At 44.0% G+C, this 23988-nt stretch overlaps 1 protein-coding gene across 5 annotated transcripts; it reads right to left on the reverse strand.

The window, feature by feature from the left end:
* Window positions 1–745: 745 nt before the first annotated feature.
* Window positions 746–21012, reverse strand: TMEM154 (transmembrane protein 154). 5 transcript variants are annotated; one of them, XR_015258566.1, is made up of 7 exons: window positions 20877–21012; window positions 12254–12565; window positions 10064–10160; window positions 8806–8891; window positions 7286–7346; window positions 2383–2746; window positions 1240–1273 (listed from the first exon to the last, which is right to left on the reverse strand). XR_015258566.1 is itself a non-coding variant. In XM_086747738.1 (6 exons), the coding sequence occupies exons 1-6, from the start codon at window positions 20941–20943 to the stop codon at window positions 1234–1236; spliced, it is 663 nt and encodes a 220-aa protein (XP_086603864.1). In that variant the 5' UTR covers window positions 20944–21012; the 3' UTR covers window positions 746–1233. The 5 variants fall into 5 exon arrangements, 4 of the variants coding, with proteins under 4 accessions (XP_086603864.1, XP_086603865.1, XP_086603866.1 ...); XM_086747738.1 differs by lacking the exon at window positions 2383–2746 and having other exon boundaries at window positions 746–1273; XM_086747739.1 differs by lacking the exon at window positions 1240–1273 and having other exon boundaries at window positions 1584–2746.
* Window positions 21013–23988: the final 2976 nt, after the last annotated feature.

The following is a 23988-nucleotide window of genomic DNA, read 5'->3' on the forward strand; positions in this document are numbered from 1 at the left end:
CACAAGTAAGCTGGAGAAATACCGAATGGGATGAGGGAGGAGAGGAGCCAAGGCAGCGACCACGCTGGAGCTGCAACCATGAACCTAGCATCCACAGAAAAACTTGTCTGTAACCTGATTGAGTGGATGCTGGGCAATGGCTGTAGCAAATCCAGAAGTCAATGTAAAAATGAAGATCAAAGAAAGAGACCAGAGGGGTGAAATGGGGCAGTGCGGAGCCAGGGCGAGGGATCGGATAAATGGGTGATCTCCTCCATAGCTTAAAACTAGTATTTCTGTTTGGAGGGGAAGAATTACAATGATGTAAAAACATGTAGGGAAAATAGAAATACTAAAAATAGTATTTGTCTAGTACTAAGGGAATGTTTTAGAGATATCTATAACTATACTGAAATGCCAATTATTTGACAAGTGGTCTGTTTCACATGGGGAGGATAAGATTTGATGAAATGCTATCTTCTTCAAGAGTAACTCAGCATCTATGAGATTTGTATTTTTAAAAAGCACTACAGCAAGGTAATTTATATCCAAAATTGCCCAAGGAAGTGTCCAAATTTTTTTTTTTTTATATTTTGCAATACTTAGAAAGTTCCAGAAGAAGAAAAGGAATTTTGTGGTGTGAGAGATTTTGGATTTTGGAGACTGTAAGTGGGATAACCTGGATAATTATAAAGCTCTCACCTAGACATTATTTCTGGGCAAAATTGATTTTACAGCTTGATGTAAAAATTGATTAGTCGTGAACTCTGGAAAAAGAATTAATGTTTATTAATGTGAGTTTACAGAATATGCATTCACTCAAGCTAAACTTAAATATTTTTAAGTTAAACTAAATCTCTGAGAAACTTATTTGAAACTGTACAGCATTTTATCTAAGAAAAGGACCAACTGGGATTAACATTAACCTCAAACAAACAGCGAAACACATGCATGACAGCCTCTTCTCAAATGCTGTAGCAGACTGAGTTACCGCACTACGCTATTGTAGACACGGAGCTAGGACAGAACTGACATGCTGTATAATGTAATTTTGGAGGGAGTTGGGTAAGTTTCAAAAGTGAGAAATAATACAATGAAAGTATTTAAAAGGCAAGGACTCCAGTTCTTCTTCATCCCATCTGTTCTTCAGCTCTCTTCATGGAGAAGGCGGTGGTGGCTGGATGTGGAGCTGAATGGCCTCAAGCAAGGCAGGACAGGAGCCACCACTTGGACACCGCATTGCAAACAGCTGGGTCACTGCAGACTGCCCTCCAACCACATAGCTGGTAATGGTCTGAAAATACATCTTTTTAGCTTGTACTTTTAAAGAAAACACTCTCTGTTTTGGGCATCTTCAGGTTACTGCTTTGCAAACTGTAGGAAGTCTGAGCATAACACCTTCGCTTGTTTGAAATAAGTTGCTAACAAAGCTGTTACCAGAAAATATCCACTTCTGTTTTTAAAAATTTTCTGTATTTCAGTCTTTCACTTTTTTTTTCCCTTGTGATTGCATTATTTTAAGTTCATTTTCTAGAGAATGAGTTTACTGTCAGGAACTCGTGTAAATGTTTTTTAAAACAAAAATTGTAAAAGATGAATTTAAAACAAAAATTCTAAAAGATGAACTTAAAACAATTTGTTCAAAGTTAAAAATCATCCAAGCAGGGAAAATTAATTTACCATCACTCATATATGAAATCAAATATTTGCAATAAATTGTTTTGGAACAAATGGAACAAGTCTCTTGGGGAAATTACTAGTGAAGTAATATTCAGTAATGAATTAACACGGCCAGCTGTAAACATTTTTTTCTTTTTGTATTTTTGACACATTCTCAATTACTCACAAAGCTGCACCCTCCTCTATATTTGTCAGCTATTAGGGACACTTAGCTGTCATCCCAAAGGCTTGGGGCATTTGTTTGCTCTCTTTAACCAAGTTATGCATAATAACATAATTGTGAAATATTTGCAGGCAAAATAAAACTGATCATATTAAATGTGTATTGAGTGGGGAGAAATTATATATTTAAATAGAAGATGAGGATAGATAGAATATGATAGGGTAGGATAAAAGATATTATGTGAATTTAATATTTTAAATAAGGCAAGGGAAACTTTGTATGGACAAGAATCTACTTTCATGTGTGTGTAACAAATTTAAACTACATCCATAAGAGACATGCCACCTAAAATCAATGGGTGAGATTACAATATTTATATTTCCACCTTGAGCATCTTGGGAGTCTGAATTTTTTTTTTCAGTGTAATTAAAGATGATCTGGTACATTTAAAAGTCAATATCTTTCAGGTATTCCAAGCTCAATATTCAAAAACAGAAGCAGCAGAAATCTTAGTGTATCTAAAAACCTTGACCACGTAGTTACACATAAGACACACTTACCTAAACTTGTGTTTGGTGTGAGTACTGAATTGTGCACTTTTTCAATCTCTCTTATTTAAAAACAAATATTTTCAAGTTGAATATTCTTGGAGTAGTGGTTGTTGGAGAACAGCACTGCACTGGAGGAGGGTTAAAGGGTGAGAGCTAGCCGAGGGTACTAATCGGTGGAGATAACGAACTGAAAGGCAATCTCAAAATATTTTTAACTTCTACAATGCTTTTAATTTGAAAACCAAAAAGCACACTACAAAAACCATGCCCTTGCTGGGCTGCAGTCATTTCTGGCAAATCCTTTGAGAAGCTGCTCTGTCTGTCCTCAGAGCTGGTCTGTCAGTCCCAGTCTGCTACCTCCCCAGCAGTAGTCCTGTGCAAATCAGTGCACCATTACAAAAAAGCAAATTGAAAAACAAATATTTTATAGGCATGAGCTTCACATCCACCAAACCAAGGCAGTTCAGAATTATGGATGCTGTTTATATTTAAAAAAAAAAAAAACAACAACAAAAAAAACAACCACCAGCAAAAAAAAAAAAAACCCACAAAAAAACCACCTCCCACAAAAAATACAAAGAAACCCAGCAAACTTGTAACAGAAGTGGTTTTAAGTGCTGCAGCTGAGGAACTAGATAGAAACACGGTCTATTTTGAGAACTTTTGCAGGGTAGGGAGAAAGGAGGCTTCTCTTGATTTGTGATGAATCTCATTGCAGAAGGAATTTAAATCAATTTTCAGTCTAATCTTACTATAGTGCTTTTCCTTATTTTCTTTTCTTTTTTCCTTCCCCTTGGTGATGTTTCTGTATGTAGCAGGACAGAACAAAAGCATTTGCTTCTCTGGCCTTTTGAAATGAATTACATTTAAATACAGTTCATCCAATATCTGGGGGATTGTTAGCTTGTGCGCTGCTTCCCTTTCAACCAGTTCTTTGCTGTTCTGACTTCATGATTCAGCATCACTGTGTATACATGGAAAAGAAAAAAAAAACAAAACACACCAGTGTCAAGCTGTTGGGTTAATTGTCTCAGCAGGAAATAATATACCAGAGTATCCCTGGAGTCCATGAGAAGGTGTTATCAGAAAACAAATGTGTCAGCCATGCAATGCATGAAATGACCCCATCTGTGGTGCTAGGTGCTGGCACCAAGGGCTGGGCTGGTTTCTCTGCTGGTTTGTGGCTATCCTGCACATCCTTCCTCCTGCTCCCGGGCGAGGACTGAGCGATCAAATGGTCCTCTTTCCATAGGGGAGGATAACTTTCTACAGATGGAATTTTTCTCTTAAATTTGGCCTCATATCAATGAATTTTCTCTTTGTCCTCCTTAAATTTGGGCTCATAACAATGAATTTTCTATTTGTCCTGCTGGTTTCTGCCTGGCTAGCTTGCTCCCTAGCACTTTCTTAATAATGCTTGGTTCATGCCAACATTGAAAAATGCAGCATTTTTTATCAGCTCTTTAGATTTCAGTCAGCGTTAACAGCAGGGGTTTAAGCCACCTCTGAAGTTGAAAGGGCCACTCATAATCTTAGTATTCTGCCTGGGGTTTTTTTAAGTACCTTGTCAAACTGAGGCAAAGCCAGGGAAAGGAGTGTTTCTTTCTCTAATAACTTAATCCCCATCCGGAACATCTCTCCGTAATCAAGAATCACGCTTTTTTGGATGGAAAGACTAGGAGGGTGCCCAGCAGCACCCAAGGAAAACCAACCCCCCTTGGGAGATGTGATAAAGCAGAGAGTGGATTGCTTCTTCCTACTCAGCAGCCTACAAAGAGCCATGCTGTGAAGGGGATCAGCCTGCCCTTCTGTTTTGCCAAGGGAGTAAAGGTCCCCAGAGAAGAGATTGGTCTTGCCCCTGCTCGTGCACTGCGGGAGCATCAAGCCTCGCTTGCCGCCCCTGCGCCCACCTGCCTGCTCCCTCCATCCTGCGTGCGCAGGACGGGGACCCTGGCCCCAGTGAGGCTGTGGAGATTTTGTGGTTCTCTGCTCAGGCGCAACCAGGATTTTAGCACTAGGTTTCAAAGGCAAATATATTATTTTAAATATATCTATTTTTTAAAATATATACACATATGTATTTTTAACTTAGTTTATGCCCAAGGCAGTTGACCTCCACCTACAAAGGAGCCTGGGCTGTCACATCTCATCTCTTGTGCACAAATCTGCGGCCTTGATGCTCATGAGTACAAATTTTTGCTATAATAATAACTTTGTTTTGTTTTACTCCATAGTCTTTCACTTTTCTTGCTCAAGAGAGCTGCTGAAAACATCTGTTTATCTGTACGCAGTTCTCTTTCTGACATTATTCAGCTAAGAGTTTGGTCAGGAAAAGCAGCAGATCTTGGTCTGATAGGGTTAATTTGCAGAAATAAATGGTAACAATTTTTTTTTTTTTTATTTACCAGGAAATCCCACCACTTCAGATACCTTTTCACTTTGAAATGAAGCATGTTTCAAAATTTCATGTAAAATGAAATTTGAAAAAGTAGTTTTCAGTTAAGGGAAACAATTAACGTAAAGATATTTCATCACCACAGGGTTTTGTTCTTTAAATGTTTTTAAATTTTTATATTAGAAAGTCACTATGAAAAGTAGTTTTGAAACAAGTTTCATTCTGAAAATGTCAGAATTGTCATTATTGAAATGTTTAGTCTCAGATGTTTTCAGAATTATATCTTATCAAAATCAATCCGTTGTTCAAAACATTTGGGTTTTGATGAACTTCCCTCAGCATCTTTGTGAAGCAGGAAAACAACACTCAGCCAGCAGTGTTCAGTGAGGCCTTGAGATGCTTCCCATATAGAAATGCCATCAATAAAATCTAAAAAAGGAATTACCATAATTTGAGAAGAAATTTGCCCAAACAATACAGTCTTTCAGAATCTGATATTGAACCTAATAATCTTGCACTTTGTGTTCAACTAATATCCCTTGTCTGAGCAGCTCTAAACGTGTCACAGATAAATCTCCTCTTTTTATTTGCATGCATTTGCCTCCCTACAGTTTAGAGGCATAAATGTCTTGACAGTGATGCTAAGATACCAGTCATAAGAAAATATGCTTAAATAATATGCGTACCCTCACTCTGACTGAAGCATACTTATCTGAACAGGGCTGCTTTTTTTGCATCAAGGCTTAAGCCACGCTGTGGTGCTTTGAAGTGACAATATCTGTATTTTACAGGTGGGGAGCTTGAGGTAGGGTGTAGCCCAAAGATGCCTTTTGCCAGTGAGGAGCAAAAACCCCACCTTCTGATGGGGTTAGTGCAAATCCCTTACAAAAGCACTTTAGCAAGGATGAAATTTAAAATGTCGGCTCCAGCTGATGATGGTTTTTTTTTTTCTGAAAATAAACTCTTTAAGTTTTCTAAATTAAACTTAATGCTCAGAGTCTCATATTGCCTAAAAAGCCTTTTACTCTATGACTGACTTCTGCTGGTGTTAGAGTATGGCTCAAGCACACTTTGTCCTATTCTCCCTCCTATAGTCAGTGGTACGCTCAGCAAATCCATTTTCAGAGAACCACTGTGCAGCTGCCTCTCCTTAACAGTTTTCCCCCTCTGAGTTATCACTTAGAGGCTGGAAGGGAAAACCCAGATGGCTCGCGAATCCAACATCTTTTCCAGACAGTCAGGGTAAAATCATTGTGCTTGCTTGCATCTGGAACCAAGGATCTAAGTCTTTTTAAAAAAACAAACAAACAGCAAACCACAACACCAAACAAACAAAAAAAACCCCACAACACAACAATTTCCTTGCAAATAGGCATAAGCAGAAACCTTTTAAATACAAATAGCTGCAGTGGAGCAAAAGCCACCCTGGAACTGCAGCTTTGGAGCAACTGAGTTGCAAACCCTCCAGCAGCGGTGATTTAACATCCCTGCTGTTTCACTCCTGAGCAGGGAAACTCGGAAAAGAAGGGGACCGGGATATTACAGTGGTGAACTGTGGGAGGTGCAGCTCCGCCAGAGAGGCGTGTAGAACTGAGTGATGTGGTGCCATGGGAAGGGGAAGACCAAGGTCCTCCTCCTGTCACCCACCCCTGCTCCCAGCCTTGCCTGTTTGCATCTGCTGCTTCCACTGCACCAGGGATTTTCTTGGTACGCGGGATGGTTTAACAGTTTGCTATCGTAATCTGGCACAGAGGAACTGCTTTGCTCACTCTCCAAAACGCAGCTGTAACGCAAGTGTGCAGGCAGGCGCGATGTACAGCCTCTTGCTTCCAGCTGGAACCCCAGGCTCCATCTTAATTAGGGAAAATGGGATTTTGAGAGGGGTTTAGGGGTTCTGGCCAAAATCCTGAGGAAACCATCTGGAAAGTTTTTAAGTTTACAAGCTGTCAGGGTTGCGGTTTTGCATCCCTCTGGGATCTCTGCCTGGACCATGAGCTGGTGCCAGCTCTGGGGAAGCGTGCGGGGACTGAGAACATCCTTTGGATTTCTCTTGGGGTCAGACAAGCCCCTGCCCGGCAGGTCACAGCTGCAGCCAAAACATCTGGCAGTGGTTTTCAAGGACCTATAGGCACCCAGTGGCAGAGGGCAGCTGGGTGTCTGTGCTGGTGAGGAGCACCAAGGAAGCTCTGCTGAATGCTTGTGTTCACACCTTGGGAAACTGTGATTAAAGTCTGATCAGTGAGCGAAACTCCATCTGCGCCATCTGGTTGTCTGTCTCGCACAGGTTTACAACTGCAAGATTATTTAGGAGTGCAATTTACAGGCAGAGACTGGTTTAGAAAGAAAAGAACGTGGCATCATTTGTTTGAGTTGAAATCAAAGTCCCTACATGTAAAACCTTTTAAACTTAAGTAGACCCAAGAATCACCCTATTTATAATTATATATTAGAAATATGAGATTATTTTGGAATAACATTGACCATATTTCTTCAAATAGTATGATGAATTAGAAGTACCTTGGGTTGGCCATTGATTCTTTTTCTTCTTCTCTTACAGTAGGTAAACATTCACAGTCAGCTGAAAAAAAAAAAGATAAGAAACAAAACTATAGTTACTCTTGGCAGTTATTCTTAATTTATTCCAAAATTGCATCAACTTTTCTGATGCAGTCTCTCTAGAATGTAAAACTGCAGATCGTATTCTGCACCCTTTTATCTGTAAAATCAGCATAGTCCACATAACGTAAATGTTGCATGTTTTAAATCCTCCTTACCTTTAACTGTTGCTGTAATTTCTTTATCATATATATTTTTATTTTTTATGTACACGTATACAAATTAAATTCTTTTGAGGACTGTTTCCCACAGACTGCCCTGGGGAGGACTATTTGTTAATCTTGCACTGCTTGTAGTTGCACCTGTAAGCTGGGAATTTGGGGCTGGGGTTTAGGGAGCACTAACAAAAAAAAAAACCTGTATGTAAACTATCTGCTCTCTTCTGTCCACAGAATTAAAAAAAATATTTTCCAGCACTATTTCCCCATGTACTATACTTAATACCTCTATTTCACTACTGCTGCTTAGCACATGTTTTCTGCTAGAGCTTACAGATTGCGAAGGTCATAAACCCCTTCATGTGGAGCACTGTGCTGAGGCAAAGAAATGCTCCAAAGAGTTTTATGTCCTGAAAAACAAAGCATCCGCAGGAGGTCAGGCAAATGAGCCATTTGGATATAAGGCAAGGGACCAGGAATGAAGAAAATATCAGGGTTTCAGCATTTCCTAGGCAGTGAAAAGCTGCTAGCAGTTCAAAATCAGGTCTTGGTTAATTCACAGCTTACCAAAGACCTGCATTTTTTGAGGCAAGCCTTGAAGCAGGATGCAGGGCCCTTCGAGATTTTGACCAGGAGATTTCAGTTGGGAGGAAAATGAGGAAAAAAATACAAGATACTTAGAAGTAGCTAAGAAGGAGCTGAAAATGCTACTGGTGGTAGCTACTGCAGCTACTAATTGCTTTGTGGGCTGGAGAGGACGTAGATGGTCTACGGTGCTGGCAGCAAAGAGCAGCTTGTGTCTCATGCGGTGGGGATGGCAAGAGAGGGAAAGGACATAAGAGAGGGGAGGGATGTATTCATAGGATCCTGGCAGTAATTTTAAGTAAATGGTGGTCTGAACTATGAGTAAATGTGTGTTTCTTCTGCAGTAACACAACACAGAGCAATGTGTATTTAAAATTATAAATACAATTCACAGCTATACATGTGTTTAATAGAAGTGTCTGCTGGAAACTCAAAACATTTATGATATACCATCATACATTAAAAATAAGCTCCCACACAAACTAAAATACTCCTCTGAACAATTCTACCCCTGACATTTGTGCTGCTATTTTAGTAGCAGGGAGGCAAGAACACAACTAAAAATGTTGTAGGAAAAGCAGTGACACACATACAAAATGCCTTACATTGATGTTCTGTGCATGGGATCTACATCAGCTAGAAAGAGAGGGATGATGGAGTAGAGGGGTTACCGTGTACCGTTTTTGTTCATGCTGCTCATCCATTTATCAAGCTCTTCCATTTCTATCTCCATAACAGAGGGCGTGTCTTCTTCAAAAATAGGACTGGAGAGGAAGGGGGGAAAAAAAGGCATTACACAAAATACTTAATTCAAACAACTTATAAGGTGGTAATTTTGTATCAGTCTTTCATAATTACAGACATATGTATAAACTCTGGAAAGCCATCCTAGTCTAGCCATCAGAGAAGGCATTAGCCCAACGGGTGTGAAGGAAATGGCTGCAAACCAGTGCGAAGGAGCGGTGATGAGATGCCGATCTGGGACAGAGGTGGGGCTGGCTGGGACATCACATGCTGAGGTACTCTGATGGTGCGCTCTGGGGTGTGCCAGAGCACGGACTACTGCAGCTATTCAAGAACTGTCCCTGCTGTAAATAGAAAACTGAAAAATAAAATAGTTTGTCTCTGCAGTGCTGGAACACGTGGCAAAAGTCACATTGCTCCAGTGATAAAAGCAGGGGGCCCAAAGTTTTGTCCTAGCTGTGACTAACATTGGCAGCAACTTCAAAAGGAAAAGTCATGAGTAGAGTAACTCTATATTTATGCCTCCGTTTAGCTTCCCTTTGCTGATCATTCCTGGAGTCACAAGGTAGAAAAATTATTTTAGCAAAACCCCCTTTTTTCCCCCATGAAGCCGATTTAATAACTTCCAGCATCGATTAGCAAGGTGGAGCTCAATAAAAGGTAACGATAAAAATTATCACTCAGATAAGAGCCACACAGCTTTTGGCTCATTTTCCCAGCAGCTCAGGCATTGCTTCCATGGCAGCCGGGCGAGCATTTCTGCCTCGCCTCAGAGAGAGAAGTCAAACTTGAAAAACAGGGGAGCAAGACACAGAGCTTATTCTGAATAGTAAAAGCCTGCAGTGAGCCTGGGAACTCATCCCCTTTGCTCGTGGGGCACCTTGTATGTTTTGTGGCGTCGTGTGGCTGGTGGAGTCAAGGCGTGGGGGCAGCTGCGGGCAGTGGGTGCCTGTGGGGCAGCGCTCGCCTCAGCCACTGTAACTCCTGTTCTCCTGCTCCGGTCTTACAGCTTCAGCTAGATACTGAAGTCCCACTTCAGCCACCTCTAGAGAAAGTTACCTAGAGCAGCTGAGGGCAAAAGGTAATGATGTTTCATGTATGGTTATATTAAAACAGAAGGTGAAGGAGTCAAAAATCATAGTATTAGAGTAAAATATATATTTTTTTTAAGTATGATGTTCATAAACTTTACCTTTTCACATTTTCGCTTCCCAGCTCATCTGGAAAAGAAAAAAGTTGGTGTTCATGGTTCTCCTCTTTGTATATACAGGGTCCAGACTGCAAGCAAACTTTGAATAGGGTCACGTAAAACAGGTTTTATTTTCAAAAGGCATAATAGTTAACTTGTCGATGAAAGACAAAACATCTCATCCTGTTTGTAATTTTCAGAGGAACCCATTATTTTTAATCCTGAATACACTAAAAGCAGCTCATTATTAGCTCAGCCATGCTGGGAGGAAACTGACTGTAAGCGCCGCAGTGGGCAGGACACGGCAGATGCACGCTTCCCTGAGCAAAACAGATGTCGTGAGATAAATGGTATCCTGAAAAGGAAGCAGTGCTGCAAAAAAAAAAATTGTTTGCTGAAAGCATTGGGACATTTTGCTGTGGACTACACGCAGGCGATCTGGCTCTGCCTGGAGACTCTGGGAGCCACTCATGGAGAGGAGAAGTGGAGGATGGACTCGCATGGCAGATTAAATCTCAGTTAGGCAAATGAAGCTGAACTAGCCAGATATCAAAAGGGACCCAAAGCTAGTTATGACCCCAAGGCAAAGTAAAGATGGGGAAAAAAATAGTGTAACAGCCCTTATTCAGATAAATAGCTTCCCCTCCAGGAATCAAGTGACTGAAAAGCCTCCGCAAAAATGAATGAAGAACTACATATAGGATTCACGTTGTGTACAGTCTTAAACTAGCTTATTTTTAATTTATTGCTGCCAATGGGTACCAGCATCTCCCACTTGTTCCATCACATTTCCTGACTGCAGAGCCACCCCAGGGCCACAAAGCCATCTGCCCCCGCCTTGAGAATGCCCAAAATCCCAGCTCCAAGCAATAGGCACATGGCAAGAGATCCCAGGATTGTGCTCCTGCAAGGCCCCGCATTTCTCATCACTCTAAAGAGCACACCTGCATTTCAGATCATCCAGACACAGGCAGGCAACTAGGTGCCTGGTTGTGAATTCAGAGTTTGCTATGAGGGTGACCAGGTGATAAGGCAGCAGCAACCCAAAAATGCCCTGAAAAAGGGACTTAAAATCTTATGTTGCACGTATGCCACTGTCTGCAGGCTGAGGAGCTTATAGTGGCACTCCTGTTCTGTAGAGACACTGATACAACCATTTCAGGACTTCTCTTACCAACTGCGTGATTTTAATATGACACCACAGTTTGTTTTCTGTGGCTTCACACTCTAAGGTACCAATTTATAGAATCATAGAATGGTTTGGGTTGGAAGGGACCTTTAAAGGTCATCTAGTCCAACCCCCCTGCAAGAGGCAGGGACATCTCCAATCAGATCAGGTTGCTCAGAGCCCCATCCAGCCTGGCCTTGAACGTTTCCAGGGATGGGGCCTCTACTACCTTTCTGGGCAACCTGTTCCAGTGCTCTACAACCCTCATTGTAAAAAATATTTTCCTAATATCTAATCTGAATCTACCTCCCTCTATTTTAAAACCATTACCCCTCATCCTATCACAACAGGCCCTACTGAAGAGTTTCTCTCCGTCTTTCCTGTAGGCCTCCTTTAGGTACTGGAAGGCTGCTATAAGGTCTCCCTGGAGTCTTGTCTTCTTTTCTTTGCTAACAGATCAAGGTACCTTCCTGAAGCGCTGCTCTCCCTCTCGCAGCACCCAGGCAGCCTGACCACAGGATTCCTAGCTCATTTACTATGATATCTTTATAGATGCCTCCACCCTACAGAATCCCTTAAAAGCGTTCCTTAAAATGGTTTTGCTTGTTCTTATTTTATTGAAGCTCTGAGCAGCTTTACCTTGTGGGCAGTGGTAGGCAATAAGACCATTAAATTCACCTTGCATGAAGTTATTAAGCATAAAGACATAGTAAGTGTTTGCAGACACACGGTTACATCCCTATGCTGTTCCTGGCATTGCCAGGAGCCAGAGTGCAGTGCGGCGGCCTCCATGGGTGTGTGGTATAAGCAGGAGGTGCCAAGCAGCAGACCTAGCTCCCGCCCAAGGAGAGATGTGTGCCCAGATACTGCTGGCCAGAGGTGGATCCCTTTCCTATCCATCGAACGTGCAGCTACAACTGGAGAAGTACATCCTAAATGGGACATCCCAGACCACCAAATAACATTTTGTTAATGTCAAGCACATTCTAAAAATATCTTTCTGATGCCCGAGAAGACAAATTTACCTTGCTTAGACTTTTTCTTTTTACGATGTATTACAAAAAATACAATCAGTGAAATCAGCAGGACCAGCAGCACGGCGGGGATAACGTATATGAAGATAGACTGTTCTTCTGCTTCTAGGCTGTCCTGATTGTTCACAGCATCCAATTCAGTACTTGGAGTAATTTTTGTTTCAAAGCCACTTTCAGTAGCACTTGCAGTGACAAGTACTGGCTCGTGGTCATCTGCAGCTGAAGAATGCGTAGCAGAAGGAGGCATTACTGTAACGGTGGATAACATTTGCCATCCATCTCCTGAACCATAAGTTTCAGAGCCTGTCAAATACAGGAGGACAACTTAGCATTTTATGCGTTTTATTGGTATTATCAGTGAGTCAAAGTGTACAGCTTTAATATTTACTTTTCATTTGATATCTCAGAAAAAAAAAAAATCAGCAGATGCCCCCGTACACAGAGATTTGAAGTCTTGAGCATCAGATGTAAAATCAGATTGCAAATTGGTCACAAAATCTTACCAGTCTTGACCACATTCTTCAGCTGACTTTTACTGGGACACGTCAGCATGTGTGGTCTGTCTGCATACAGCTGTCTGGCACAGACAGACATTTTTCCCCACAGGTTTGCATCCATTCTCGCTCTCACGTAAAAGTTTTCTGCTTCTCAGTAAACCACACCATCCTGCTCTGCTCCTCAGCCCTGGCGCGTATGGCCGCAACCTCTTTCCTCCCTCCCCTTACCAAGGAGCGAGTGCTCCCTTCCGCAAGACCATTATCCCTTGTTCACCAATTCCTTGGCTCACTCATCTCTCTATTTCTTTGCCTTTCTCAAAATCATTAAATTAGTTTCACTGTGAAAAACGGAACTGGTGGAAGGAAGTCGGAAGCCTGTAGTGGCCTCTGACTTTCAGTTCTGCATGGACTAGAAGAGGTAAAAGTAACACAAGGGCGTTACTGGATACAGAGGCAATTAACGGCTCCTCTGTCTGATCCTGCAGGCCGGCTGAAGGAGCGTATGGAAAAGAGTCGGCGCGGGTTATTCTTCACAAACACTAAGACTGGGGGTTTTGAACCTTGATTTGCATTTCAGTTTCATTTATCACGGGTTTTTTTTTGCAAGAAAAGGGGCTAAAATTGGCTATATTGGTAATAGTGAAACAAGCTTTTTTTTTTTTTTTTGAGGCTAATTAAGAGTCTATGTTGACTGTCACGGAGTTTAAAGCTTAACAGAAGTACAGCAAGTCTGGGCTGTTACAGTATTCTGTCCTGATGTTAAAAATCCCACTGTAGCCAAAGGTGCAGGAATCTGCCCTTAGATAAATTACACCAACATGTTCCCAAATACAAAGCCTTCAGTAATTTCCTCAAAATGAAATTAAATGATGATTTTTTGTGTTATCTGCACTTTCAGACACAATGCCGGCATGGTGCAGCTCTCATTTTATGCAATAAAGCAGGATGGGAGTTCATGACTTTGGCAATGACATGTTTCTCCTCGTTCTTGTAAATTGCTGGGCAGCCACAGTTTCCACTAGAGTTAGCAAGAGCTTTAGGTTTTCAGCACCTCAGCGCTGGCATTTCCAATCTCACAGGACTGGAACCAAAAGTACTTAGCATTTTAAATGCTTTTGTAAACACATTAATCTTCATAATGGCCCTGAGAGATGAGCAGTTATCATTTCCATTTTACAAATGAGAAATCAGAAGGACAGGGATGCTGTCCTTCCCAGGGACGCCAAGTGAGAGAGGAAAACTGGGATTAGAGCGCTATCTCTTGCTTAATCCACTCTGCAGCATCTCCTCTCCTGTCAGATTTGTCTCAAAGAGGAGATGAGTATCTCATGAGACTGTATTCCAGGAAACCTGATTTCAAAACAATAAAATGATTTGAGTGTGACAGCAGTGATTTATCTAGATTTTTATGCTGCGCTTATTGCTCAGGCATCTGATTGTTTCATCCTTTCCTAAAAACTAAGAAAGAATGTTAATACTTAATAAATAATACCTAAGACTTGAATATAGTGTTTAGTACTGCAAAGGTCACCAGACTCTTTCACCACAGGATGACTATGAAAATGTTAGCTCTTCAGCAGCAAAGCACTTCGTATCAGTAATCTCTCTGTTGCTTTCTTCTGTATTTAGTGTTTCAGTTGAGCAAAACGTGATCTCTGCTTCCCTTGCAGGCAATGACCCCTCGTGCCTGTGCTCCTCCACCCCTTCCCGTGATCTGCTGGCTGTCCTGAAACCTATCGCACAAGACAGGAGAGAGAGCTCCTCTCCCTTATTAGTTTGGCCACTTGGCTTTTATAGCAATTTATGCTCCCTGGTGCCTGCAGCCGCTCCATTTCAATGGCCGTTGCACATAGCGGCAAGGTGTCACTAGAGATGGCCGCACCGCAGACCACGGTGTGACGGACCACGCCGCTGGTGGAGCTGCTGGACCATCTTGGCCTCACCGAACCGCTTTGACAACCTTGCTTTGTGTTCCTCCTCTGGCCATCGCCCTTGAAACCTGCCCTCTGCCTCACTTGACATATTGACAAGGACAAGCCCATTGACAAAAATAGTACAAATGGTAAAGGGTGTGGGGAAAATATCTTATTTCTCATTTACTCTGAGAGCTGAAAGAGATTTTTTCTAATGCCTACAGCCTGATGTGTCTTTAAAGCAAAAGCAAACAGTCACACCTCATTAACTGCAGGGCTAAACTTTCAGCTGCAGCATGTAATGCATTGCATTCCCAAGACTTTTCCACTGTCTCTGGTACTTTTTATTTGCCTGGTTTTGAGCTATGAAGCAGATTTCAAACCATTTGTCTCTGTGTGAAATAGAATTACCTTTTCCAGCCTCTAGGCAAAGAAAATGGTAAATCACAGGGAGTGACCTTGCTGCCACGTACTTTTGTTCACTTTGCATAATTCCAGGGACAAAACAGCATCTCTTCTGTGAACACCATTTCCTCTCTCAGAGCTCTTTTCTCTGAGTGAATTAAATACATCTTTCAGCAGAAGGGCAGCCAATTGCACAATGTTCTTGCGAGGATATTGCTCTCATTTCCTGTGCTTCACCTGCTGCCTCCACACATCTCCCTCCAGCTCTTCTGCCCCTCACTTCTGAGGATGAGAGCTGGGACCCGAGGGATGCCCTGCCTGTCACACGGGGGCTGCTCTCGCGCTCGGGCCACCCACACATTGCATTTTTTTACGCAGTAGGAAAACCACAACCTGCACCTGGGCGGGCCCAGTGGCTCACACCAAGGAAGGATTTGTACCTCCAGCCGGGCGGGGAGGGACAGACTCAGGCCTCCCGGTGCTTCACTTGCCGCAGCCAATTGCCCGGGCCACGAGACCCACGTGGTTGGCCCCAAGGTAGTATTTTTTCATAGTGTTTCAGTTTAAAGTGCTCAAAATAGCAAGCAGGCTGTGTTGCAGCTGGCCCCAGTGGCTGTTTTGTAGGGTGAATGAAAGCTGGACGTTGCAACGTTTGGAGCAGGACAGGGGAGCATCTGAAAGTCAGAGATTTTATGAGATGCTATTTAAACATTTCTCCATGCCTCGAGGGAGGCAGTTTTGCAGTAGTCATTCATACCATGAACTGTCTTGCCAGCTGTGCTTGGGTTTCATCTTGCACAGATCTACTAGCTCCCTCCAAAAGGGAGTCTGACCATAATGTAACGTAACACAACATAACATAACATAGCACACATTCAGGATGGAAAACCAAGGCAAACGGAGTGGAACAAGCAGCAAGTCACATCTGACTGTGTAGCTATCTCCTTGACTTTGCAAAGCTCATGCTCTTCCTCTTTCTGAGCTTAGTCTCATGCTGTTGGCTTCAGTCTGACATCCGTCCTCAGACTTCTGCATACCCCAGTCAAGGAGCAGGTACCCACACAACAACAACATCGGCGTCAGCTTTGTCTGGACTGCCTGGGGCATGAGTGCTGGTCACTTCTCCCATGTCAAGGGAAGTGGATGGGAGCACGCCACAGCTTCAGCCCGGCCCATATTGCCACTTCCCATGCTTTCAAGAGCAGAAGGGAGAGGGGCTGGCACGCAGCCACATTCCACCCTGATGGGGAGTGGGGCACAGCTGGAGCTGGAAGCTAAGAAGTCCTCAGGTTCCCACCACCAAGGCATTAGAGGATGGTCCTCAGGGGACCAAAATGCCTGAGCAAGCACTAGCAGTGGCTCAAAAAAGGTTCGATTACAGTTCTTATGAATTAAAAAAAAGTACTATGCTCGGTATGCCGATACCATGGTGTAAGGTATTATTCAATATTTTCTACTTTTAAAACATGCTTAGATCACTGATGGACTTTGCATGAGTTTTGGAGGTGTTCCCAAACCTGCCTTCCACGGGAGACAGAGGGAGTTGGAATATATCGAGCAGCTTTGCAGACTGGAATCCAAACAACTGCACCTCAACAACCAACCAAACAACATTTCTGTTGTTGCAGCATTTCTTCAGCTGAGGTTTGTGCTGCAGCACTCAGAGGCAGCGATATGAGTTTCTTGATGAAGTAAGTGGGCAAACAGGTTTCTGATTTCAGCTGGATGGGAGGCAAAGGAAAATAGCCGGCAGTCAGCATATTTGGTTCTGCTGTAAATTGTCGGGCTCCCTGCTGCTTTCTCTTCAGACTTGAAGACTGGGATCTCTGGAGGGAATTTTTCAAACTACACTATAGTACCTACTTACAGAAGAAAAAGGGCTGGGATAGAGGAAAATAAAGAGCTAGGTCAATGGGATAGATAGATAAATTTTTTGTTTCTCGAAACTTTCCTATAAACTATGAAAATGCAGTGGAAGGAAGGTGGTGACAAAACAAGAAAAGGCGATAAAGCTGTGTATGCTGGAGCAAAGTTGCCATGTCCTGTATCGCTCTGTTCCACGTGCACATTGCTTCTGGTGGTACAGTCACACTGCTCCATGTGGTCCCTGTGATCCCTCTCTCCTACTGCTTGACTCATCCCTGTTCCGTTCCTCCCCAGGCATCGCATGTTGCTGGAAGCAGGGCCGTTCCTTGCCACGGCCAGGGCTTGCCCCGCTGCCTGTTGCTGCAGGTCCTGCCTGTCAGTCTGGCTAGAAGAGGAATCCTTAAAAACCTGCAGGCAAGACATCGGGCGCGTAGGCTCTCCTGATGAGGGAGCGCAAACATTTCAGGATGGCTAATCTGTAGTCAGGATCCTATTAAAATGAGGTGCTTAGAAAGTGCTATCTAGGTATAACCTGAAAGAGGAAACAACTGTTTAAGATCATTTCTAGATGATGGAAGTTGCTTTCTCCTCACTGTACTTCCATCCAGCTGCATCCAGTCATGTGTCTTAGAGTCAAACTGTGAACCTGTGGTATCATTTCTCACCCCCAGCACTAAAGGTTTTCCAGAGCAATTTATGGATTTAGTTGCATCTACTTAATCTCGTGGCCTCCCAGCTCTGCATCAGTGATAACTGTGACATCTCACGGTGATGCGAATCACTCGGTGCTCCTTGCTCTCAGGAAATTAAAGATTCAAAAGCTCGAGAGGCTCTCTAGCTAGCATAAAATCTCTTGAGGGAAAATAGACTGGGGTCACTGACTGAAATTTAGTATACAATCTTGCTGATGTAAAGGGAAGATTTGCTGAAATGTCCCCGAAGCACTTGAATAAAACACAGTGGCAGTTTGTATGTGTGGATAAAAGGGAAGAATAGCAGTACATATGTACAAGGAATTGATGTGTTCAGTAGAAAGGGATTTTCAACTGCTTTTTAGGGGGTTGTAGCAAATCCTCATTTCTTACATTGGTGCTTTGCTGGAAAATTGCGACAGGCAACTCTGATGGGTTCAAACCCATTCTCGACTTCATTACTCTCAGGGGGAAGAGGTCAAAAATATCACTCCCTTAGAAACCTTGGCTTTTTAGGAGATTTTACCTCAAAAGCACTTCTCTGCCAAAGAGTTTCTGACAGTGCTCAGGGTACGAGCTGCTGAATATCTGGATTTTGATAGCAATTTTCCTTCGAATGGCAACTCAAAGCAGGAGCGCAGAGACACAGCCAAAGTAAAGCACTACCTGCAGCCATCCCAGTTCTTCCACGCAACGATCTCACACGCTTCACTGCTCCTCTCCCTCACATGTTTTCTTGCTCCCCATGTCAGACCCCTTACACTGCAATTTCCCGGATGTTTTACTCAACACGGAGGGAGATGGCATACCTTGGAAATGCCTGCAGGGTCAGAGCCTTTTCCGATCGGCTATAGTAAGGGCCTTAACACTTGTTCCTAGGGTCAGTAGGCACCTAGGGTCTTTAGGGCTGCTGCGAGGCTGAGCAGCGACCGCCGTCACCCAGAGCAGGGAGGGCCAGTGCTGGCCCGCTGCAGGTCACTGGCAGGGCTTTCTACTTGCGTAAAGCAATGGGATGGGCAACGGGAAGCGGACTGGTGCAGAGCCGGGAGAGGACGAGGACCCAGAGCTGGTCCTCAGGCACGCTCTTAGAGCTGCTGGCTTAGAGTAATTGTAGTGTCACCGGCAGAAAACCATCTGTTAATCATAACCCAAACAGCACAGCTAGGCTTTTACAAGGCTCCAGCATGATATGGGAACAGGACTTACAAAGGCTTCAATCTGTCTGCACTGCAAGATTTAATGATACCCTTAAAGCCTATTTTGTAAATGGTTTCTAGACAGTAGAGGCGAGACCTGGGAGAGCCCCAAGAGCTTCTGCCCCCTTCTCCAGCAGACCACTTAAAAGGTGAGGACTGTCTGTGACGGGAGGAAAAAGGAATAAAGCTCCTTTAAAGGCCTTGCCCTTGTGAGCAAGCAGGGGTGAGAGCAAAGGGTTCCCCGAGCAGGCTGCCCTCAGTGGAGGGGCTCCCGACCCACCAGGGCCTGTGGGGTACACAAGCCCCTACATAAACTCTCTCTCCTCCAGTTCAATTTGCCCCTGCAAGGCCCAAGTTCGCAACTTCCCCCCTCACACCTTTGCGGTCAGAGTAAGCCCCAGGTACATTTTGGGGCTGGTCGCACAAGCAAAAGCCGCCTTTGTGTGGGCAGGAAGGGTCCCTGCTTTTCTCTGGGTGATGCTCTCCTCCCCTTCCCCAGCAGCGGGAGGTTGGCTGACAGCCGTCAGCTGGGGAGAGCTCTGGCAGGACTGACTCACTCCTACAGAGGAATTGTTCCAAAATCAGCAAGAATTTCAAGGTGGACCTACTGGTAGGATAGGCAGTGGGGAGTGGTTGGGGCACCTGGTATGTGACATTTGCCCACTGCTTTCCACAGCTTTTAATGCCCATTGCAAAGAAGGGCAGGGTGGCCCAGCCGTGTGCTGGGGAGGCTCGAGGACCAAGGCGTCCCTCCGCCTTGCGGAGATGGTGATGAAATACTAGCAATCAGTACACTGGAAATGAGCTAAGGAAGCTGGAGCCTGATCACAGTGCGTTGCTTGTGTCATGTCCCTCCGTTTCCCTGGCACCTCCCTTTCACTCTGCCCACAGCTTTTTCCTCTGGCTGCTGTGATTCTGAGCTGCCTTCAATGCTTGCAACATATTTTCCTGACATGTCTGTAATGCAGCGGGGCTGCAGTAATGCAGACAAGACCAAACCATTTCATACCTGGCTCAGCTCACTCTTACAGCCAAGCAAGATTCCTCACCCTGAGCAGCTCGGCAGCACGCCGGGAGTCCGCAGCCCGGTTTTGCACCCTCCTTATAGTACTGGTTTTCAGGGGAAGAAAACCCCACCAAAACACCTATTTCCCCAATGCCCTTTAAAATCTTAACTGAAGTCTGGCGGTAGCTGAGAATGACCATCCTTCCTCCCTGCTTTCTGGAGAGCTCCCACTCTCTATAGCAGCACGGAGGGAGCAAACGCTCCTAGTCCATGCTGAGGAACTTTGGCAGTAATTTGTTTGACACTGAAAGGCATATAAGCACCACCTGGCAAGGTTTTACTAAAAAAGCTGCTTGTCTTGTGCAGTCGCTGGCTGCCAAAATGCCAAAATGGAACAAACTACCCCCCCACGAATGGGTGAGAGCCTCTGCAACGACACCCCAGCGCCTCAGCATTTTGTCACAAGCAGCTTTTCCACTCGTGGTTCTTCCCTTCAGAAGGTCAGGACCTAAACCCGTGGTGCCGACCACTTTGTTCTGCAGCTGAGAATTCAAAAATATTTGTCTCCAGAACCGGCTGGTCTTTTGTTAAACCAGTTTCAGTGCACCATGTCTACGGAAATCAGCAGCCGGCTTTTGAATGCAAGCGGTGCTCCATCTTTAAGGTTACTATTAAATGATGATAGTATGGGTGTGGGGTTAAAAAAGTACAACAAATAATTAAAATTAGAACCAAAATGCCTGGCCGGGCCAGCACGGAAACTCCGGTTCCCTACATACCCGCAATTTAGGAAATGCAGGAATTGTAGGATTCAGTTGCTTCCGTTTGGGGTTAAGTCTAAGGAAAAAAAAGTCAAATCTTTGGAAGAGTCAGGCAGCTGAAAACAGAGAGGGTAAACACAGCTAAACGAAGCAGAAAGCAAGTCCCCACAGATCTCCTAGCGCTCCCTTTGGAGGGTGTTGCCCTCCGACTCGGTCCCATCGCTGCAGGCACGAAACACGGTCCCACCTCAGAAGGTGAAAGGCGCTTTCTTACTCACTGTTCCCAGCGGATCCTCCGGCCAGCACCAGGGCAGAAAGCAGGGCAAAGAGGTTTTGCTTTCGCATGTTACCCTGGCGGCGCTCCCACCCGAGGGGTGCTTCAGCTGGCTCCCCGCTTCACCCGAACATTTACATTTCCTGCTTCCTGCCGGGGTGCATCTGAGCCGCATTTCTGCAGGAGATGGACTCTCTTTGATGGGTTTTAGGAAGTGATGTAATTCCGTCTGGGCCTGTCAAGCAAGCAATGATTGCAAAAGAAAGAAGAAAAAAAAAAAAACAGAAGTCGCTCTTCAAGCACTAACTCAGCTGAAGCACCTTTATGCTGGAGGTGAGCAAGCTCCTACTCTCCTCTGCTTTTTTGCCTCCTGACTTCACTACCATCTATCTCCATCTACGTGCAGTGTCATGGGGACAAGCATCATATAAATGCAAATCAGACACAGAAATTCACTTATGTGTGTTAGCAGGAAGGTTTTAGGTTGCTTTTCGGGCTTTTTCAGATTTCAACAGTGCCTTCCCCACGCCATGGTTTTCAAGCTGTAATTCTCCCCCCAGCGCGGTGGGACACTGCATGCACTGATGACCCCAAAAGGCAACCTCCTCCTCCTCCCCAAGAGAGACTGTCTCCAGAAAAAGAGAAAAGTGTCTGGTTCACTTGGCAGCCTGTAACTGAGTATTTTGAGCCAGTGTGAGCCGGAGAAGAGGAAAAAGCAGAAAACCACATCACTTTTTGTAAGGAGTAGGTGGCTTAGCTGGAAAGCACTTAGGTGTGACAATGGCTGTAGATGACAGGAAGCAGAAGGTCTTGAGCCCACCTAGGCTGCACTGCCTGGCATGGGGGTCCAGGTGCCACGGCTGACAGAGGCAGCAAGAGGACAGGCAACTCCTGCCTTCCCTCTTCCCTCCTCTTGATTTTCACTCCCTGCTGCCAGTCTCTGGCTGGGCATGCAGACCGCAGGGCATGGCTGTGCCCCCCTCCACGCTGCCCCATCCTCTCTCCCCACGGCTTCACCCCTGCCCACTCCCTCAGAAACACGCCGGGGTTGATCAGGAGCCTCCAGGTATCGCCTGTGGCTGAATAAGAGCAACGGAGGAGCTCAACATTAAACCAAACATTTTCAGTCTTCTTACTATATGGGGTGGGCCTTGTCAGGGCTCAGAATTTGGACCTGGATCTCAACCATACCTGTCCCTAGGCAGGGAGGCTGATTGAGCCTTAGGTTTTGTTCATTCCACTGTACAAATAAGTGCTGAGACTAAAATTCATCCTTCTGAGTCCAGGAGAGTCTGCACCCCAGATTTTACTCTGAAGCATCACAGGTTTGAGCCATTTTAAATACTTGTGTAAAGTTTTCTGGTAACAAACATACTAAGAGATGTATGCTGCATGTGTAGCAGCTTCATGGTACTTCCCCTAGACATTAGTCCATGTCAAAATTTGATTTCTGGGGAATTAGTTGAAGCTGGCATTGGTGAATCTTTCTGTGCAGATTGGTGGGAACTGCTGAAGTGACCAATTGTTGCTCTGCTTCTCCAGGTAATATTTTTTCTTAAGATACTGATGCTTTTATAAGTCATCAGTTATACTTTCTTAGCCTGAGTAGCTGAGAAATAGGTCAGTGATTCATTTAATGACCAGCTTGTTAATAGATTTAAAACACTCAAATGATTTATTTAACTGAAAATCTGAGCTGGTTGCTTAGCATTGGCCATGTACATTCACGTACTTCATAAAACAGTGGGCGGGAAAAGCAAAGTTACAACATTGCAGCTACAGGAAGATAAAGAGGAGCTCTGAGTTATGAAACTGCTGACTGACTAATTAAATATTTCTAGGAGATATTCTTTAATATGATATCATAGCCATACATGATAATACTTACCAGACAGAAGTGCCAGAGGTGAGACTTGTGAATGCTTTTAAGATTTTCCTATTAAAAAATGACAGAGTTTCAAGTATTAGTAATAGTGTCTAATTGATATAGATACTTTCAATTAGGTAAGTCCAGAAATTGAGCCTACCCAGGCATCTCCTATGTGCTCAGAGGCTCCATGGGTTTGTCTAGTCCAGCAACAGAAAAACCGATAGTCAGCCATCAAGCCAGCACTGGCGAAGACTGTCTGTGCTTTCATGAGCACAGACTCAGGCCCTAAGGCTGTTACAATTGTCTGGCCTCACCTTTTCTTTAGTTAAGAGCAGGCAAAGTCATACTTTTTAACAGTATTTTTATTGCTTTAATGTATAAAGGATCTGCTTTCCCGCTTTCCATTTCTTCCCCATCTCCTTCCCGAGTTTGCCACTCTCAGTCTTTCTAATACCACGTGGGCTGCAAACATGTTCTCCTGGTTTATATAAGCCCTGCATATTTGGCTGTTTCACCCCATTCTCTAGACTTAGCCCAACTCACTCATTCCTTACTAAAACATAAACCTAGATAGAAAGACTGGAAGGGAAAAGAGGAAAGGACTTCTTTATTTTTGTTTGTTTTCTATCTCTGCTGCATTTTTATCCCATATTTCTAATGTACAAGATTATCTCCTTTCCTCTTTTTCCTTCCAGTCTTTCTACATAGGTTGTAGCATTTCCCACTCGGATTCCCATCAACTATTTTTGACATGCGTTCAGCTAACAACTCGCTCATCGCTGCCCCCTGAGAGCAGAACAGCCACCCACTGGTGTGTACCCAATTAATGATTTCTAAGGCAAATTAAAGTTCAGGAAATGTGACTTTCCACCACATTACATTTTAATTAAGACTTTACAGTAATATAAAGGCAGCTTGTCATGCATTTAGCTATTTTAATTATTAAAAAGAAAACGTAGAGAAAGAGGAATGAGATATTTTGGATGCTGACCAATTGGACTGCCACAGAAGGGCAGTTACCTCAGTCCATCCCCACCACCACCACAAACGTGCTCCCCAGAAACGCTCTCAGAGGGCTCCCTTTTGCCTGCCTGAGCAGTAACATTAGTACCTTTGCCTTGGTTGTCATCTCCAGCCGCACGCTTCTCTTTTCACAGTAGAAATACAGAACCCAAAAGCTATAGTGACGACCTTGCTGCAGAGCAAACTTGTGCTTTTGGAAACCCAGGTGGCTTCCATTACAGAT

The sequence above is a fragment of the Chlamydotis macqueenii genome, chromosome 4 (genome assembly GCF_036417535.1).
Source record: "Chlamydotis macqueenii isolate bChlMac1 chromosome 4, bChlMac1.mat, whole genome shotgun sequence".
Classification (NCBI taxonomy): Eukaryota; Metazoa; Chordata; class Aves; order Otidiformes; family Otididae; genus Chlamydotis; species Chlamydotis macqueenii.